The 17,673-nt window shown below is 46.8% G+C and overlaps 1 protein-coding gene across 7 annotated transcripts in view; it reads left to right on the forward strand.

Moving 5' to 3' along the window:
* Window positions 1–2,480: 2,480 nt before the first annotated feature.
* magi1b (membrane associated guanylate kinase, WW and PDZ domain containing 1b) overlaps window positions 2,481–17,673 on the forward strand; it is a 142,063-nt gene continuing 126,870 nt past the window's right edge. For 2 of the 7 annotated variants that reach the window (XM_018734081.2, XM_029247719.1), the window contains exon 1: window positions 2,481–3,613. In XM_018734081.2, the coding sequence (XP_018589597.2) occupies window positions 3,316–3,613 (298 nt within the window). In that variant the 5' untranslated portion in view covers window positions 2,481–3,315. The remainder of the gene's footprint in view (window positions 3,614–17,673) is intronic. The other 5 variants (XM_029247714.1, XM_029247715.1, XM_029247717.1 and 2 more) reach the window with 3 other exon arrangements.

Genomic DNA, 17,673 nt, shown 5'->3' on the forward strand with positions numbered 1-17,673 from the left:
TGGCCCTAATGACTAGAGCACAGAAAAATTGTATTTATAGCAATCCTTGTATTCAGAGCAACAAAATGATATGAACACAATGACACACCATTAGGAACGCATCATTTAAATGACAGCTGGCAGGTGCCGATGCAGCGTGAGGCCGGTACATCGATGTGGACTGGACCTCGGACAGGACGTGGACATCGTGCTTCCTTTTTCTGCGGATAGAGTATGAGTGAAGAAATGGGAGAAAAAAAACCCTGGTTTATTTTTCTTATTTTTTTAGTTATAGGTGTATGCAAGATCATGAAGAAGGCAAAAAAAAAACTTGAATTTATAAAGAAATTTTTTTAACTCATTAACATTGTTTCTGTGCAGAACACAAATTTATACTTTGAAAAGAGACTGAAAACTGAACTTGTTTTCAAGACTGAAGTTGGTTAATGAACAAATAGACCTAAACTATTTACTGTGTAGAGTGACAGCTCATTTCATAGAAAATGCCATGTAGAAACACTTCTAAGGCTCACCAAGTTCACATCATAACGCAGCAGATCTTCAAGTTTGCAAAAAAAATGTTTTTTCGTTATTAAGCAAGCTTTTAAAGTCTTTTTTCATCAATTATAATTTATTTTTTAATTTACGAGCAAAATTTGGCACGCCCAAATTTCAGCACCGCTAGGCGATTGCCTGGGTTCACATACTTATAACATCGACCTCGAAAAGGACTCATCAACACATTAAAAAGAAGTGTTACGAGTCCCACAGATAATTTAACAGGTTGCTGTCATTGTTGTGGTTTAATTACATATTCAGGGCAGCTTACGGAGCATTAAGAGAAATCACTTGCAAAAAGCCGAGGAATGGAAAAGGGTGAAAAGGAATAACAAACAATATTTACTGATGGCGAATGGAAAGCTAATGACACGATCCAAATAAGTAAGTGGTCAGTCAACACCAATAAATGGTCAATTTACAATAAAAAAAATTCAGCGTTGGTGATACACACACATTTTCTAAACCGCTTATCCCATACAGGGTCACAGGGAACCGGAGCCTAACCCGGCAACTCAGGAGGGGACACACGCAGGACGGGACGTCAGTCCATCACAAGGCACCCCAAGGGGGACTCAAACCCCAGACCTACCAGGGAGCAGGACCCGGTCCAACCCACTGCACCACCGCGTCCCCCGCTTGGGTGATATAGATTTTTAATACTAAAACAGTGATAATCCAGACTGCTCAGAATCCTTAACTATTTCAAGACCCCCTGCCAAGTGACTGCTGTGCTGCTCAGGCTCAATGGGACTCATTGCTCTTCTCCTGATTTGCAGAGAATTTACATGGTTTCCTTTTAAAATTGTTCCATCCTCCAGCCCGTGCAGCCCACCACCTTTCGGGCTGCTGTGACCAAGAGCACCGAGTGTTAGTTATTTTTGCGTTTGGAAAAATCCTTTTTTTTTCTACTAGGTAAGCTGTGCGACACATCTGATTGCACTGAACCCTCCCCTACAGTCGCTTTCTGTTTTCAGGTGTGTACTGTCCACCCTTTCTGGATTGTGTCTTCAGTTCTACCACACACAGGTAGTATGTACCGCACTGTGCACTTCACTGCTGTAATCTGGCAATCTGGAGGTCTGCTGTTCAAATCTTGTTTCTCCTGTGGCACCTGTGGTTAAGGTACTGACTGAATTGCTCCAATAAGAGTAACATCCATCCATCCGGTTTCAGTAACTGCTTGTCCTGAGCAGGCCAGCGGTGACCCAAAGCCTACTGCGGAAGCATTGGGTGTAAAGTGGGAGGGTTATACCTTGAATGGGACACCAGTCCATTGCACGGTAGCCACACACGCACACACTCACTTACCCATTCACATACTATGGGGTGTGGGAGGAAACCAGAGCACCCGGAGGAAACCCAAGCAGACACAGGGAGAACATGCAAACTCCACACAGATCGAGTGGGAGTCGAACCCACGTTCTCCTGCACTACCCTCGTGCTGCGAGGTGTAAGAATGCCATTTACATTTATTAATTTGCAGTTATTAATTCAGCTAATGCTTTTACTCAGACTGACTTTCAACACTGAGACACTTGGAATGGTTTACACCGTTCACACATCAGGGGAATGTTTACTGGATCAGTTCAAGGTAAGTACTGCAGCAGAAAGCGGGGTTCCCTTGTGTTTTTTGACTGGAAGGCAGCAGAAACTCTAACTATTAATTATTTGTTCTCAGATGCTAAACGATGTGGTGTGAAAGCCAGGGTCACGCTCACAGCACGTGCGAGCGAGGAGGGTGTGTTGGGTTCTGGGAGCTTCGTTTTGAGCTCCAGAGCCGAAAAAGTGTGTGCGCGGCGCGTTCCCCATCTATCTGGGTGGACATAGGAATCCGTCCATTGTTATTTCTTTTCTTAACTTTGTTTTTTTTGCTGTTGTTGTTCCTGTTCAGAAGGACCCACCGGAGCCTTCTGATGTGGTTTATGAACGACCAACGAGGGACGGGCGGCGCATTAGGACCGCGGGACCGGAGGAGGTGCGGTCAGGATTTCCCTTTAGGAACGAACGGAGGGACGGAGGCAGTGCGCATGCGCGGACTTTACTATCAGCGGATCTCGATCTCTGGCGCGAGTCGCGGCGCGGAGCGCAGCACTGCTCGCGCGTGAGGCAAAACAAAGTGCAGTAATTCGCTTCAAGGAAGCAAAGTGACGCGCGACGGACCGCGAGACGGGACGCGTTAAAGGGAGCAACTTGACAGAGCGCAGGCGGACGCGGTGACACAAAACGGAGCGGAGCGCTTGAACACACACACGACTTGAGTTGAGGAAAGTAAGTAGTGACACACACTCGCTAGCGTGTCACGACGAGCGCGACGCAGAGAAGGAGATTCCTCGAGTCCAGGACTCAGGAATTACTTCGACTCGAGGTACCGGGGGGCTGCAGAGTGGGCGGCGGGAGCAGAACAGTGCTGGGGGGCGATGGACTCCACTTCATGGAGGTGCAGCGGGGCCGCTGAGTAAGAGCCGCTCGCTCGGAATGTCCTCGCGGATGAGAGAGCCGGCGGGAAACTCCGGCTGGCAGCGCGAGCTCCTCTGAGGCGATCTTCGGCTTCGCACAGCACAGGATGGCTTGATCTTTCTCTGAGGAAATTATAATTATCGATCGCTCTCTCTTTGAAAGAGATCCAGTTTGGGGCTTCGGAAGGGGACCAAGAGAGAAGAAATAAAGTTTGCCGCGTCGGAAAGCGCGGAGCCGACAGCCGCGCGTGCCTGCGTGCGCGGGCGCGCGCTGTCCCTCGGCCGGGTGGGGCGACACTCTCACCCCGAGCAGAGCACCATGGCCAGAGTGATCCAGAAGAAGAACCACTGGAGCGGCAGGCTCAACGAGTGCGCCGTGCGCAGGGACCCCCGCGGGGAGCTCCGCGTGACGCTGCGCGGCGGCGCCGAGGACGGACAGTTCCCGTACGTGGCGCACGTGGAGCGCGACGCCGTGGTGTACCAGTACGGCACGCTGGGCGAGGGCGAGCTCGTGCTGGAGGTGGAGGGTCTCTCCGTGTCCGGACTGCCCCTCTACGACGTCCTCGCGCTGATGAGGGGCTGCAAGAGTCCCGTGCGCTTCAAAACTGTGCGACCAGGTAAGGCGATGCGAGCTGACGCTAATTCACTAATCGGAAAGAAAGAAAGAAAAAAGTTTTCAGCTCGAACGTCGACGACACACACTAACTAACTAACTAACTAACTAACTAACTAACTAACTACCCAGCAGCATCCTTCACCACTGTCCGTCCTGGTTAGGTACCGTAGCGTAGTGCTTCCATTCATTGCGATAGGCGCCTAATTCCTTACTTTGCATTGTGCTGTGCCCCAAATAATACAGTAAAGATTTACTGAATGATGATCAACACATCATGCAAATCTGCTGGTGAGCGTGACCGAGACAGCGGCGACGTAAATTGCCCTACGAGGTGTTTAAATGCTGCGTAAACGCACTTTATTATCAGGCAGCCACACACGAACAAACTGTGTTCGTGGACTAAACGGTAAGTTTGCGTGTGGGACGGTGGAGATGAAGGCCACGGTCAGCTGGATTCCCCGCGGATGTGGAGTTTGACAAGAAGCAGCTCTGACAGCCATCTGAGAGGGATGTTCTGGGCCACGGAGAAGCTGTTACAGCACGACGTGACGGATAGCGAGAGTAATGATGGGGAGGGTGTGGGGGGCAGGTATTTGTGGATGGAGTTCAGGAACCTTCAGTCATGGAGATCACGTAGATGTGACAGCGTGTCGGTATTCATGCTTCACCATAAATCTTCCCACCACCCTCGAAAGATCTGTCATGATTATAAACCAGCGTGGTTTCATAATTTCATCCTTTCCTAAAGAATGAGGAGTGTCTCAATTCCAGATGCTGTCTTGTTCTCCGAAGGTTTTAACTTTAGATTATCACTCCTGCTGGGAGATGCTTAAATTCATTCACATTTCTTCCTTAACATGACACTTCTCTGCGCAGCAACTTAATTTTAAGCTGCTTACAATGATTTACCCCTGTATACAGCTGTGTAAATTAAAGCCCTTGTAAGATCGATATGAAGGTGAGAACCTGAATCAAGTTTCTTTCCCTGAATTCGTACTGCTACAGTACTGTGCTGTATAAATGGGTACGTCATTGTAAACATGATTATCCAATACTGTAAGTCTCCGTGGACAAAGGAGTCCTTTAATTAAAGGTTAATATTAATATCGGAATATTGATGAGCAGTGGTGTCCTTGTAAGAGAACTCTGTTAATGTGGACAGATGTGTGGCCTGTAGTAGGAGACGGCGTTCCGGGCTCCTCTGCATGTGCATGCTGAGAGTGCGATGGGTTTGACCCCTCCGCCTGCGGTCGACCGCCCACGCGACTCTCCTTGGGTCGTCCCCGCTGTCTGGGGCAGGAGCGCGTCTCCTTTTGTTTAGTCTTTATTTAGCCCTTGAGGGGAGGAGGTAGTTGTTTGACAGGCCGTCCTCAGGTTGGAACAGAGGACAGCTGGTTGAGATTATGTGCCCTGGAACCGTTTTTACTGACAATGAGGGCTGCCTTTAATTTTCAAGATTAATGGTAAGCGCTATCGGGCGGTTGGAGCGAACGCTGCAGTTTATACAAGTGGCATTTGTGTTTATTATTACTTACACTGTAAAAGTCTGAATGTTTGGCATTAAATGTGTGAAAACAAGCATATCTGAGGGCCAGCAGGCACTGCTGATTCACCCGCTTTAAATTCCCGTCATGCCATGGAAGTCCAGATCTTTATAGTTAAGGATCCTGCAATGAATCATTCAGAATCTTATTACTTCTGCCCTAGCGGTGATGCTCTGCTGCTGACAGCACATAAAGCCTTTTTTTAACTATTATTTTTAAAGACAACTTCCTACCATTTGTCTGTGGAAACAGCACGGAGTTGCTCCAGGAAGGGCTGCTTTTGCCTGTGTCCGGGGCGATGGCTGCCCATGCGCTCGCACATCCTGTCCCGCACGTTCCAGTAAGCGTGAAATTGGGTAATTCAACTGGCGCTTGCGAGTGACTTGTGAACAATGTCAGGGAACCAGACCGGTGACTCGCTTGTTGTGCGCAGCCAGTCTGAAAGCCTCTGTATGGGTGCCATAGCGACGTGCTCACACGACAGCACCTTCTTTCAGTTTAATAATTCATCCAGGCTGCGCATCTGGTCTGTCGTAATTGGGGAGTTAGTGTTTTTTTTTTTTTTTTTTGTGTCTTTCTGAGCAGTTACGCATGTAAGAAATTCCGGCGGCTCAACAACAGCTTTACATTTGTTTATGTTGTTGTCCGGTGAACAGTGTAAAAGCGCCCTTGGGATGGTTGCTAAAGTTTCGAATGTGAGCCGAGATGAAGCCGATTTTCGATTTGTCTTCAGGGAGTGGCGAGTGGGAGGGTGGGCCCTGTTTCAGAGCTACACTGGCCAAAGGTGCCTTTTTTTTTTTTTAAAAGCCTCTGTGTTAACTGACTGATTTTATTTTGCCATAAAAGACTGACCTGGTGCATACAAGTTTACTTAAGTGCTTGCACAGCTCTGTAATGAGATGAGGCCACATTGCCTTTAGCAAGGAACATAATCTGATGTTTCATGAAACACTCGGCTCAATATTGAAGTCATGTCATTCTTTAAGTGCTCTGAGGGAAGGGTGCTATACAGAAAATGAGCTGAATTAGTAAAATGTAATGGATGAAGTGGTATGCTAAGCAACTGTAAAAAAAAAAAAATAAACTGTAAAAGGTTTTTTTTGAGTGATTTCTTAGGTGTTGTGGGTGAGATGGTGCTGTGAGGAAGAGCAACCCTGCTGCATTAGAGCAATCCCACAGCATATAGGGAACATGTTGGTGAACTTTTTTTTTCTTGCAGTTTCGCAGAGGAGCACCTGTTGGTGAGGTGTCGGGTGGCGGCGATTGCGTTCGGCACGTTCCACACGATGTCATGGGTGTCCGGTGCCTTTTTTTTTCTCCTGGAAAAATGATTAACCGTGTTATGCAGCCATGGGAGGCTGCAATGTTTACTTCTGTCTCATGCCTGGTGTCGCGGGCCTTTGTGGTTCACGTCGTGACACACTTCCTTGTTGGAAATGCCTGGTTCGATCACTTTGTTTTGAAAAAAAAAATTTACACGCCTGGATGGAACTGAGCCAAATTAGAGGCAAAATGAAAGAACTTTGAATGACTTTGACAGCATTGCTGATGTGTGCTGGAAAATGAACAAATTGTGCTGTGATCCAGGAGTGAACTGATTGGCTGTCTGCTTTATTTCTGTTACACAGGTACCTGTGTGCTGTGTCGCTTTGCACTTTGTTCCTGCAGGGCAAACCAAGGAAGTTATGGCAAAAACAAACAAACCTGAAATACTACTTTTTTTTTTTTTTTTTTTTTTTTTTTTTTTTGGTAATGCTTCTGCTTTTGAAATGCAGGCATGCCCTGTGGTGTTGGAGGAAAGCAGTTCTCAAGGAGGGTAAAATAAACCGTGACCTCAGTCAGAAAATGTTCTCGACCCACGGCTGTGTTTGCCCTCAGCTCCTACCGGACTTCTGTCGCCACACAGAACAGGGCTACAGGGCGTGTGGTTTTCACACCCAGCACCGAGTGGGGGAGTGTACCCAAAGGTGGCCCGGGACCAGAGGAAGGGCACAGCTCTCGTATCAGATGATCCTTTAAACAGCAAAACAGTGCTGAAGTTTTTCATTACAGTATGTTACATTCTATTCATTCAGTTATCTGATGCTTTTTTTCCAAAGCGACTTAGTGTTAATCTACTTAGAATGATTTACCCATTTATATAGCTTGGTAACTTTACTAGAGGAATTTAGGGTACGTACCTGACTCTTTACATTTATTCATTTAGCAGATGCTTTTCTCCAAAGCGACGTACATCTCAGCAAAAATACAAATTTGTGCATCACATTAGGAGAAAGAGACATAGTTGCAGACGTGATTCTTAAGTAGACCTAGTTTACTTTCCACTTGATGCACCAATGTTCATCGCTCGAGTAGGTGCATAAAACACAGGATAGATTAATCCTGATTACCGTCCTACAATGTCTTTTTTTTTTTTATTTTTTTTTTTTAAAAGGTACACAGACATTTACATACAGTACAGGAGTAGTGGCTGTGTAAAGGCTTATCTGGGGATGATCATAAAGTTGCAGTGCATGAACATTTACACCATACATGAGCTGGAGAGACCTTGGGCAAAGTGAGTCCGGAAAAGGTGAGCTTTCAGACCCTTCTTGAATGTAGACAGAGTTTCAGCAGTTCTGAGTGAAAGGTCATTCCACCACAACGGAGCCAGAACCGAGAACCTCCAGGCTTTACTTTTCGTGCGCGTGACCACCAAGTGAGCAGAAGTAGACAAGCGAAGGGGTCTGGCTGGGGTGTATTGGTTGATGCAGGAGTACTACAGCTGGAGTTGGGTTGTGAGCCTGCAACCTGGAGGACCAAAGGCAACAACTTTAACCACTGCATTACCAGCTGCCCCATGCACCGTTCAAGCTGCAGCCTTATTTTCGACAAACACAGGTTCCAATCCCACCTTCCACTCTAGGGCCGTGCATCAATATTCTTGCTCTAAATTGTGGCAGTAAAATTACCCAGCTGTTTATACAGGTAAATAAGTGTCAATCACTTTGGAGAAAAGCATGAGCTAAATGAATGTATGCAAATTACATGGGGCATAGACTGAAGAAGTGGTTTTGCACAGAGTTTTTAAAATCCCGGAAACTCCAAGGACCGTTGATTTGGCTCATCGCTGGCCAGCGTAGCTCGTCCCCTTTCCCTCCCTAGCCGTGTAGTGGACGCCCTGCTGAGGCCAGGATCACAGGGCCCAGAAGAAATGTACATCTGGTTCTTAATGTGCCCTTGGTTTCTGTTTGAACCGCAAGAAGGGTAAACAGTAATGTGCACACAGGTTTACTGTGTGCAAATGACTAAGCTCTGAGGACAAAGGTCAGCAAGAGGAGTTTGAGGCACAGACGACATCGGCATGCCACAGCGCATATCTCAATGCAGCACTTTCATACCTTCAGCATACCAGGCGTATGAGACCATGGGAGGCCAGGTGTTGGAGTCTGACTGTAGACACCTGCTTGAAACCGCAAGTGTCTTCAAGAAGTCCAGAGTGACACATCCTGCAGGTTATTAGCCTCTAATACCATTCCAGTCCTGCTTTTATTGTTCTTCCTCTTTTAAACACAGGCGCTGTGCTTATGTTTGGAGAAGAGTCACTGCAGGTCTTTGACAGAAGGCAAACTGCACTTTTTGCCATCCTCAGCTGTGACTCCAGTGATTGGGGGGGGAACGCAACAAGCACCCTTATTCTCCCACTAACCACAGTAAACTCACTTTGGGTCACACTTGGACAGATATAGAAGGTTTCCTGTAATAGGCCATAAAATAATGCTGTGTGACCATGGAAATATTGTTATACTCAATGCAGGGTCCTGGTGGTATGGAGCCTATCTGAGAAGCAGGGGTCATGAGGTAGGGTACATCCTGGGCCACACAAGTCAGTCATACACCATTCTCTCTCGCACGCACAAGGAATGCTTTAGAGTCACCATTTCTTGTCGGACTATGGGGGGGGAGCCAGAGCAGTTGGGGTGGTGGAACACAAACACGAGGAGGACATGCAAACTTTGCACAGACAGAGCTGAGTTTAAACCCACAGCTCTTGAGCCATGAGGCACCAGCGCTACCTGCTGAGCAGCACATCTGTGAGTATGTACTCTGGTTGCTTTCCCTGGGTGTTGTTGCAAAGACCTCAATTCCTGTTTACACACCCTGACGGCTTTAGTGGAGCCTCCCTGCGTTGTCCTTTAAAGCTATAAGTTTGTGATCAACAGGTGACCTCAACCACCCAGGGCAGCAGCTATGCCCTGAACCCCCTTCTGTGTTTCAGAATGGTTCTCATGGGGTGAGGGCCAGTTTGTCCAGATGTGACCAGGAAGGGGATTCGCACTGTGCAGGCAGAATGCCAAGCATTCCAGGAGCCAGCAGGGTGTGGGGTTAGTCCCCGATGCACGCTGTGTCCCAGGCCCCCCAGCCTGCCTCTCAGCCTTGTTTTTCTGCTGGAGCTGGCCTGCAGGATGAGGTTCTGCGTTCCAGCCCTCCAGTCAAAGACTTTTTTTTTTTTTTTTCCTTTTTATTATTTAGTTCTATTAGACCTACTATTTAGGAATTTTTTTTTTAAAATTTATTGCCATCGCAATTTTATGTCCTGCATGGTGCTTTTTTTGGCTTAATCTTACTACATGACGTAGTACGGCACTGCTTTAGCACCAAGTATGTGGCAAGCTGGCATCTGCGCGCATGCACACGTGCATGACATGTAGGTTTCTGACTCTTTGAGATGGACAGACTTGGACATAATTCCTCATAAAACATGTTAGGACAGAATTCCAATTTCCTGTTTATTCTCCATGAAGCCCTGAAGGCTTCGCTTTGGTGGTAGTGCGTTCGCTGAAAACCTTTTAGCGCCTCCCGGAGGGAGTGAGGGATCTGCTCTCCAGGCCTTCACCACCGCCTCCTCGAATGCTGCCAGTCCAGTTGTCACATTACCATAATCCCTGAGCGGCATGAGGCGGTAAAAGGATAGCCTCCTTTGGGAATGTGCGTGGCATTATGGGATGGGTGTGCTTCACACACCTGGGAAAGGGGCCTCGGGGCCGACCCTGAAGAGCCAGACAGGAAGACATTGTTCAGAAGGGTCCGGGAGGCGGCACCATCGAGATTGTCGCTTGCTGTGGGGCGAAGACTGATGAGCTACCCGAGATGCTCCCTGTCAGCTCTGACATTCCGTGCTGAAATAAGAATGCACAATTCTTACAGCGAGCACCGAGGCTCTGGGCCGACACACACACACACACACGGAGGGAGGGAGGGAGGACGCTGCTGCCGCCATCAGAGAGAGTTACCCATCAGCACTAAAATTAGCTCAGACTCGTCAGCCTTCATGCCAACTTGTCACAGAGATTTCGGGCCATTAAAACCTGAATTTTTAAAAAAATTTCCCGTGTTTGCCTCTCCCTCACTTGTTTTCTGATGTTAATCGCAACCAAAGCGATAATGCGAGGTGCTGGTGTTTGTGACCGACAGCTGAGTTCTACATAACATAAAATTGGTTGTTGGCAAGTGCGAAGGCCTGCAGCCCTGCAGTTCCGACTTTCTTAGTTAGTGTCTTGCAGTGTGCTCAGCAGATGGCATAGTGGTTAGAGCCATGCACCCATTGCCCTCCTTCTTCTGCAGTTCCTTCGATCAAGGTAATTACCTTAAATTGACAGAGTAAAAAATTACCCAGCTGTATAAATGGGTACATCAGTGTAAATAGTTTAATGTGCTATCCTTGCATTGTAATTGTCACATGATTAAATAAACGTATAAATACCTTTGATGCAAATTCATTTGGATAAATGACTTCGTATACCTTCCACCCATCCTGGGGTATAGGCCACCAGCAAGGGCTCTTCAGGTGTCCCTTAGAGCTAATATGTCATGAAGTTTCCTTGTTGGCGTTTCTGTAGCTGGCAAGGTTTTTACAGCGTGGAGTTGCTAGTCCCACGCCCAACCCTCCTCCTTCCTCAGCCAGACTTGGGACTGTCCATGGCAGAGTTGCATTAAATAGTATGTAACAGTGTGTGTGTGTGTGTGTGTGTGTGTATATATATATATATATATATATATATATATATATATATATATATATATATATATATATATATATATATATATATATTAAATAGCAAGTCATTAAATAGTATGAATTACTGTAGGGAGTTTAGTATAATGTTTCAAATGGTGTCATCTTGGATAAAGGTCTTCGCTAAGTAGTAGTCAGTAATCACCGTACTTCGCTTTGTAGAAAAGTGTCTGCTTAATGAATCCATTTAAATATAAACTGAAGTCGTCTCTTTGAGGTTGGACCCCACCTCAGACGGTACCTCCAGGATAGGCTCCTAACCACAGCAGCCCTGAACTAGACCAGCACTTGTTGGTGGATGGATGCATGATGCTCTGGGTTCAGTGGGCAGAAGTTTGGCCCAGTTCTTTAGGTCACATGACCAGAGGCCAGTGGTTCCAGAATGCTGAGGCTACAGGTCATCAGGTCCTTCTTTGTATTGTCTCCAACGCAGACCCCTCGTCATTCAGATATACAGCCCTTTGTCGGAGCTACAGAACAAACAAATTGTCACAGTTCGGACCGCTGTGTAAAAACTCCTGTGCTGTGAATCAGGTCAATTCATTGAGCGTGTTGTGCAGGAAGCCTTGTGTGTTTCTGGAAGTGTCCTGCTTGCTGGGAGCATCATGATCTCCATGGGAGGTGTATTTTTCCTTCCGTCCCATTCTTTTCATTACCTTTAATTACAGCCTTCCTAAGCCCCTGGGCTTGTTTACCCGTTAGAGGTACCCCCTGCAAGGGCCACGCACGCACGCACGCACGCACGCACGCACGCACGCACGCACGCACACACACACGTTTTCCTTACAAACAGACAGGGGAGCCGGCTGTGATGGGAACTAAAGAGACTAGTTGCGTCCTCGATGATAGGACCTGAGGTGCTGGAGTGGGACTGGGAGACGCAGTGCATTGCGTGCAGCACTGGGGGACCCCACTGAAGTGGCTCTGGCTCACTGCCATGTTTATATTTCGTCCCCTCCTTTTTGAAAGGGCTCACTGGGGAAGGTCGGGTGCAGCATGGGTATTCTGGGAGATCGTCACGTGAAGGCACCAGAGCGGGTCGGCGTGCTGGGGACGCGTCTTTCCTCACTGCCCTCCTCCCACCAAAACATGTGTCGGCTGCACGGGGGGGGGGGCTGCGCTTGTCCTTGGGGAGAGCAAGGAGTAACGTTTAGAGTAACAGACTTTTGATTCCTTATGAAAACACAAACCTCAGCACACAGAGTGGAGCCAAAAAGTGATTATGGCTCCCTCGGATTGCTCTTAATGGGTGTGTTTACAGCTTGGGTTGTGTACCCAGTGACAATGTATCCCTGTGGGATGGGGGCCCATTTGCCTCCCAGGAGCAGTCCCTTTGAAGCCCTGCAGTCCACCTCTTTGCAAGGTCCTGACCCTGCTTCCATCAACCGGGTTTACAGGGAGAACGCCCCCATAAACCACAGTTTGCTTAATGGCAACCATTGCTAGGTCCATGGGGAGGGCAGGATGTTGTCCCCGCTTGCACTCTTCCTTTCGGGAATCACAGTGGGGGAGGGTCTGAAGGCCAGGGATTGTACTCTTGTGACCTCTGTGACACCCTGCACAATTACTGCCCTCATCCCCCCCATAGCTTTGACTTTGTGCAGACAGGATGGGCTCCTGACCACCATACCACTGTACAAGCAGGTGAAGCAGCAGCTGATCATCATCCGAGTGTTTCTGCCTTTATTTCTTCTTGTGTCTAATGACTCTTTGTCTAAGAGCTTTGCCTCTTCAGTTAATCAAATTTTAGTTAGTATAGTAAACAGCATTTTTTTTCTCAAATAAGTGGTCACTGTGTGCTTTGCAGTACATTTTCTATAGCAACACTGATTGCAGATGAGTTTTACTTCCATCATTATTATTAGATTTCCCCCCAAATCATTTCTTTCTTTAGCTCTTTTCCAAAGCGACTTGCAGCATTGGGTTTGTGCACTAAGCTGCTGCAGTGGTACACCCATTTATACAGCTGTTACGGTTCATTATAGACAGGAAAAAAAAATCACAGTATTTTTTGCAGTTAATGTTTAGATTTCGGGGGGCGCGGTGGCGCAGTGGGTTGGACCGGGTCCTGCTCTTCAGTGGGTCTGCGGTTCGAGTCCCCGCTTGGAGTGCCTTGCGACGGACTGGCGTCCCGTCCTGGGTGTGTCCCCTCCCCCTCCGGCCTTACGCCCTGTGTTACCGGGTAGGCTCCGGTTCCCCGTGACCCCCTATGGGACAAGCGGTTCTGAAAATGTGTGTGTGTGTGTGTGTGTGTGTGTGTGTGTGTGTGTGTGTTTAGATTTCATCTTGCATGTCCATGTCTTCAGTTTACGGTAAATATAAATATATTCTGCCTTTTTACACAATTTTGAACATTTTTTGCAAAGTTATCAATTATTTTCATCTTCTAATAGATGATGCTAAACTGTAAGTTTATTAAAGGGCACTAACTGTAAAAATTGTTACCACACAAATGCACAGCATGACCCTTAATTAGTGGTTTGAACAGTAAACTGAAATGTAACCTTAAAGTTTTTCAGTATAATACACATTTATTGCATTCTTTAACATTCTTTTTTCTGGGTCTCCGTCCCAGATAATGATCACTGCACAACCATTACGTTTATGTTTATTTGTTTAGTTGATGGTTTTTTTTTTTTTTTTTTTTGCAGCTTGGTAATTTTTACTATATCAATTCAGGGTAAGTTCCTTGATCAAGGATACTGCAGCAGGAGGTGGGATTTGAACCTGGGTATTCTGTGCACCTCAAAGCGCTACGCCACCTTTTGTGTATTGTTGCCAGTGGTCCAGTTGCTGGGTGAGGTTGGGTGAAGCGCAGACTGAAGACATCTGTCTTTAGAATGTACCTTGAGCCCAGCATCTGGGATCCAGAGGTCATCCGTGAGCCCGGGACCAGATGGCTCCAAGCAGGAGGCAGTAGAGAGCAGTGCGAGTCGTTTCACTGCTGTTTATAATTAGTCTCCTCGAAACGGCAGCACGCTTCGCCGTGTCCAACTCACGGCTGCATGTCCTTCTATCGAGTGTGACCTGAGGAAACAGCTGTGCGCCTCTTCTCTACCTCAGCTGCGTGTGACAGCTCACGTCTCGCCACCTGCAGTTTTTCCTCAATTCCCCTGACAGACAGATTAACACACCATTAAGGCCATGATTGTTCTGGTCCGAAATAATCGCGGGCGACAGGGTCAAGGTGGGTTACCTTGGCGGTGGAAGGCTGTCAAACTCGATTGGCTTACAAGGGTTGAAATGGGTATCATCTGCAGCTCATGGTGGGCCTTGTTGCAGTGCCTCCTATGGGTGCTCAGTTTTGTAACCCTGCATTATAAAAAGCAAAACAATTAAAGGCACTTCCCAATGTATAAACTAATCCATTCCTGAAAATGGTGCGGATATCGAAGTTTTAGATACCAAAAGCCTGTTCCCCATTATTTTAAATGGGGGAAGTAATGACGTGTTGCTAGCCCATCCGAAACCCCTCCCTAGAATTTTCCAGATATCACTTAAACAATCTAAAACACCTATATAATGATCACTGTGATTTCAGCAAAATTCAAAACACATTTACATTTATTTAGCAGACACTCTTCCAAAGTGATGGACATTTCAGGAAAAAAATACAAAAATGTATTATACCTGTTGTTTCTGTTTCTCTCCTGATTCAAGACTGTCCTCAGAAAACCCAGGCCAGGGTTCTTTCCTCACATTTCTTTTTAACATCAATCGATCCTCTGCAGGATGAGCAGTAAACCAAACAAATTAACTAAGTATGTCGGGTTTATTATGAACAACTTAAGTGCTGCCAAAATGTGCATAAATAGCTAAAAAGCCATCATCTAAACTTTTCCTGGTAATTGCTTTGCTGTCTCTACATTCAATTAAATAACACATCCAATATGGCCAACACACCTGTAGAATTGCATACACTTCCCATAATGCCCCATTCTCTTAAAGCAGTATTCACACCTCACCAACAGACGCACCAACAGAGAGATGTGGAAGCAGACATGCCAACTACAGTACACTACTGCACTTTCACTTGCTCAACGTGGGATTTTCAGTTTTCTGGATGTGCTTTAGTGAAATTTTGTTATACATTTCCCCCCCGTTTTTAAATCGAAATTGGGTATGAATAGCAAAGAGTTCTTATACCAGAATTTCGGGTACAGAGTTTGTAAATCAAAGAATGCCTGTTGCATATCAGTAAATATGTTTAACAAAGTGGGTCATCAGTCTGTCTCAAGAGCCTTTGTTTAAACTCTAAAAGCCATAGGGCATGAATGTAACACTGCATACTTCAAATTGACTAAGAAGCAAATGAGACTTGATTTGGCACATTATACTTATTTAAATTTTGCACAGCGTTCAAATCAGTTCACCATGAATATAGTGGTGTTGAATTTAGATGATCGTTCTCTGCTTTTAAAGCAGTTCAGTTGATATGCATATATATCCCGATCTGCGTAGTTTAGGACACTTTCAGTTTTCCACCGATTGCAGTTGGTAAGGCGTTGTTCATCGGGGAGAGAAGTGGACAGCTCTGCTTCTCTTACACCACATCTGGCTGTGAAAGGCTGGTCAAGGGAAAGTCATATTCTCCGTTTTGGTATCGTGGCGCAAAGCCAGAGCAGTTATTCATTTGTTGTCTCAAGGAAAAGCAGCTGAGCCTCAGTGCATCTTTAAATTGAACAAAAGACATTGTACGAATCCAGACCTTTTTAATTTCAGCCTTCATACGGACTGACCTGTGTTGGCATCACCCTTTGTGTGATTCTGCAGTCGTAACATAAAGTGTGTAATGGAAGTGGGAACCCCCATATTGCTTTGATGCAGAAAAAGTGATTGGGTGTTCCTTTCTCTGACTGGTTACTTTTAGGTAATAGTAAAACATTATATTTAAAAATGGGCTTATCACCATCTTAACTGCTGACATTTAAAGCTATAGCTGCTCGGGAAAGGTGTGGGGGGAGCAGAAGCATAAAAAAATCCCCCCCCACTGTTGTACCCTTGATCAAGGTACTTACCCTGGACTGATAGAGTAAAAATTGCTTTATTGTATAAATGGGTAAATTGATTTAAGTAGTAGGGGGGCGCGGTGGGTTCGACCGGGTCCTGCTCTCTGGTGGGTCTGGGGTTCGAGTCCCGCTTGGGGTGCCTTGCGACGGACTGGTGTCCCGTCCTGGGTGTGTCCCGTCCTGGGTGTGTCCCCTCCTGGGTGTGTCCCCTCCCCTTCCGGCCTTACGCCCTGTGTTGCCGGGTAGGCTCCAGTTCCCCGCGACCCCATATAGGACGAGCGGTTCAGAAAATGTGTGTGTGTGTGTGTGTGTGTGTGTGTGTGTGTGTGTGTGTGTGTGTGGTTTAAGTAGTTTAACACTGTAATTCACTTTGGCAAAAAGCATCAGCTAAAGAACAAATAAATGACAACTTATTAACCATAATGAGTCGTCTTAAAATTGCACATGCTGGAATCACCTCGTCACAATTCTAAAAAATCTCCATGCAGCGTCTTTGCGCCATCTGTCGTGAGTGATGTCCACTCCCAGAGGACAGCAGCGGTGACGGCCGTGGTGCATTTGTACTGTGGTGACACTATACACACACATATACAGGGTGGCCCTCATTTGCATGTGAGGGGTGTTGGCTGATGGCTGGTTGTCTGCTGCAGAGTGAAACCCATAATGTCAAAGTCTGCGGGGAGGTGTCTGTGCAGGATTTATTTCATACTGTTTGGGATTCCATCCCTGCCACAGTGAGGTGTTTTACAGATGCTGACCAAGTGCAATGCTTTCAGTTGAGAGGGTCATGGCTGAAGCCACCTGCCCTCCTGTGAGAGCTGGTCCACAGCATTGTTGTTGTTGGGTTAGACCTGTTTTCGTGGGAGACAGGCACTTTGCCAGCGATGCGCAAGCCTGGCAGAGCAGCTCCACCTGTCCTCATGCTTTGCATGCCGCACATGTTTGGCAGTACGCACCTGTTCAAAGAGCAGTTCCCGTCTGACAGGTTGGGGCGAAACCGGCACATACCTTTTCCCTTCCATCAGTGGCAGGTGAGTGGGCAAGCAAGGTGGCACGCAATGTGAAGAAATGCAGGTGTACAAGGTGTTCCATTACAGCCCAAGATTTCTTTAAGTTTAAAAAAAAAAAAAAAAAAAAAAAAAACCTTACTGGTTTGCTGGGTCGAGAACAAGTCTGAGCGCTTTTCCCAAAGTGTTGTTGTGCCACTCGAGCTTCCCCACTTACAGCTGCACACTGGACTGACTGGCCACGCGCTAACCCCACCCTCGCCGGCATCCTGTAGTGTAAACAAGTGGAATGGGTGATTGGAGTCAGGTGCCCTGTTGCCACGGAGACGAGAACAAGCCGCGACACACGCCGAGGCTGCGAACGGCGCGGCTTGGGGGATTTGTAAACAGAGGCGCCTGGCATTTTTAGCCTCGGTTGATATGACTTGCAACATTTGGCAGTAATT

The sequence above is a fragment of the Scleropages formosus genome, chromosome 22, assembly GCF_900964775.1.
Source record: "Scleropages formosus chromosome 22, fSclFor1.1, whole genome shotgun sequence".
NCBI lineage: Eukaryota > Metazoa > Chordata > Actinopteri > Osteoglossiformes > Osteoglossidae > Scleropages > Scleropages formosus.